Genomic DNA, 2,046 nt, shown 5'->3' with positions numbered 1-2,046 from the left:
TGCTGTATCTTGGAAGAAGAGATGTTTATTCACATCTTCCCAGGAAAAGTTAATGAAATCACAAAGTTCTGATTCTGGAAACCATGTCTCATAAGCATGCATATAACACCATACCTATTAAACACTTCTCATTTTAAAATCTAAAAACAGTTTAAAGATTAAGACAAAACTCAAAGTTTAAGACTGTAGAGAACTTTCCGAGTATTCTGTACTGATAGCTTGTGTATAGATATATTAATACACATATTTGTGAATGCAATACTAAGATTGTAATGTGTTCAGTTAATTCCTATTCCAAACACACATTTATAAAATTCATAGTTTTACATTCAACAGAAGAAAATTGGAAAATTACAAACTTATAAAAAAAATTAGGACCAAATTCCCCCTCAAGAATATGCATTATGACCCCTAAAATATATTAGTGGGCTGAGGGCTCCCTATCTTTTGACCAGCATGTCAGCTGCCACAGCACAGAAAGAGAGGCCCGTCTCAGCTTACTGTTTCCCAGAATCAGGACAAATGAGTGGCTAGAAGGAAAAGCTATCCCAGTGGCATGTTCTATTAAAATGATCAGACTCTCCTCCAGCAAGTCAAAGCTTGATATTTCTATGACAAGAGAGACTGAGAAGATGGCATGCAGAAACAGGAGGGCAATGCCAGTGAGCAAGGCTTTCACATGGGCAGTGGTGCTGGCATCTCTAGGTCCTGTCATGGTGATCTGCATCTGCTTCAGATGTCGCCAGAGGGAGAAGATGAGCAACAGAAAAGCCATCATGGACACGGTGAACGGCACCAACATGAACACAGAGTGGGTAACTAAGAGAGCTTTAGAAGACTCTGTAGAGTTCCTTGAACTGGAACCAGTAGGCTTAGTCCCTTTGGATCCACCATCCCTGATGTTATGGTACTTGTGTGTAATGAGAATATCCAAAAACAAGATAAGCAGAGACACCAGTAATGTCACTGAAGTTACCCTTTTAACTCTCCACTTTAGGTAAAGAAAAATAGAGTTTGAAAATGTGGCTATCTTGAGAAAATAAAAGATACTGAGGCTGGTAGTGAGCCAGAGGTTAAAATGATTGGTCACTGTCCAGATAACATCAGTCACTCTGACCATTTTTGAAGTCAACAAACCTGGGTGTAACATAGTTACCAGCAGACTTATGAGTACCAAGCAAAGCATAGCAATCCTGGAGACGGCCAGAGCAGTGAGGATCTTATCTGCTGAAGAGAGCTTCCTCCTCTTGACCCAGTCCATGCAGTTCACCAGGACTATGAATCCATTTCCTAAACTTCCCATTACAAATTCTGCAAGTACAATGACTCTAAAGGTGAACCTTAGACCAGTCATCTAAAATACTATGTAATCCGGTTATTGAAAATTCAAAGATCCTTCTTTAAAATTCCACATAGATAATGTCAACTATGACACATCTAAGTGTCCTAGTGATGGGACACATGGTTTTCTTCCTGAAGATCTTGCATTTTCCCAGACAGCAGCTGCTCTTCTCCCACACACTGGGTGCCTCATACACACCTGCCCAGAGTCTTCTGGAATTGGTGAAGGATATGCTATGCTTTCATGAACTAACATGCAAATAAAGGTTTGTTGATTTGCATTTTTTTCAAAATGTAGACATTTTGAATATGTCTACGTATTTCAGTCTGACAACAGGTGCACTGAGCACAACTAATATTACAAGAAGTGTAACTCACAGAGTGGCCTACAAGAAAATGAACTGGCTTATGGAATGGCACTTTCTAAGGTGATGACTTATAAAAATTGTCATTTATGGACTGGAGAGATGGCTTAGTGGTTAAGCACTTGCCTGTGAAGCCTAAGGACCCCAGTTCGAGGCTTGATTCCCCAGGACCCACGTTAGCCAGATGCACAAGGGGGCACATGCGTCTGGAGTTCGTTTACAGTGGCTGGAGGCCCTGGCGCGCCCATTCTCTCTCTCTTTCTCTCTCTCTCCTCCCTCCCTCTCTCTCTCTCTGCCTTTCTCTGTTTGTCACTTCCAAATAAATAAAAATTTAAAACAT

The 2,046-nt window shown here is 40.8% G+C and overlaps 1 protein-coding gene across 1 annotated transcript; it reads right to left on the bottom strand.

The window, feature by feature from the left end:
- Positions 1 to 421: 421 nt before the first annotated feature.
- Positions 422 to 1,303, bottom strand: LOC101595420 (taste receptor type 2 member 14-like). The gene has a single exon (XM_004672339.2). It carries the CDS (start codon positions 1,301 to 1,303, stop codon positions 422 to 424), a length of 882 nt encoding a protein of 293 aa, XP_004672396.2.
- Positions 1,304 to 2,046: the final 743 nt, after the last annotated feature.

Source organism: Jaculus jaculus, chromosome 23 (genome assembly GCF_020740685.1).
Source record: "Jaculus jaculus isolate mJacJac1 chromosome 23, mJacJac1.mat.Y.cur, whole genome shotgun sequence".
Taxonomy (NCBI): domain Eukaryota; kingdom Metazoa; phylum Chordata; class Mammalia; order Rodentia; family Dipodidae; genus Jaculus; species Jaculus jaculus.
Note: the sequence above shows the minus strand (reverse complement) of the source record. Positions and strands in the feature narration are given on the sequence as shown.

Bases quoted from the DNA above. Each gene is read 5' to 3' on its own strand.
- LOC101595420 (XM_004672339.2), bottom strand. From the start codon at position 1,303: ATGGGAAGTTTAGGAAATGGATTCATAGTCCTGGTGAACTGCATGGAC.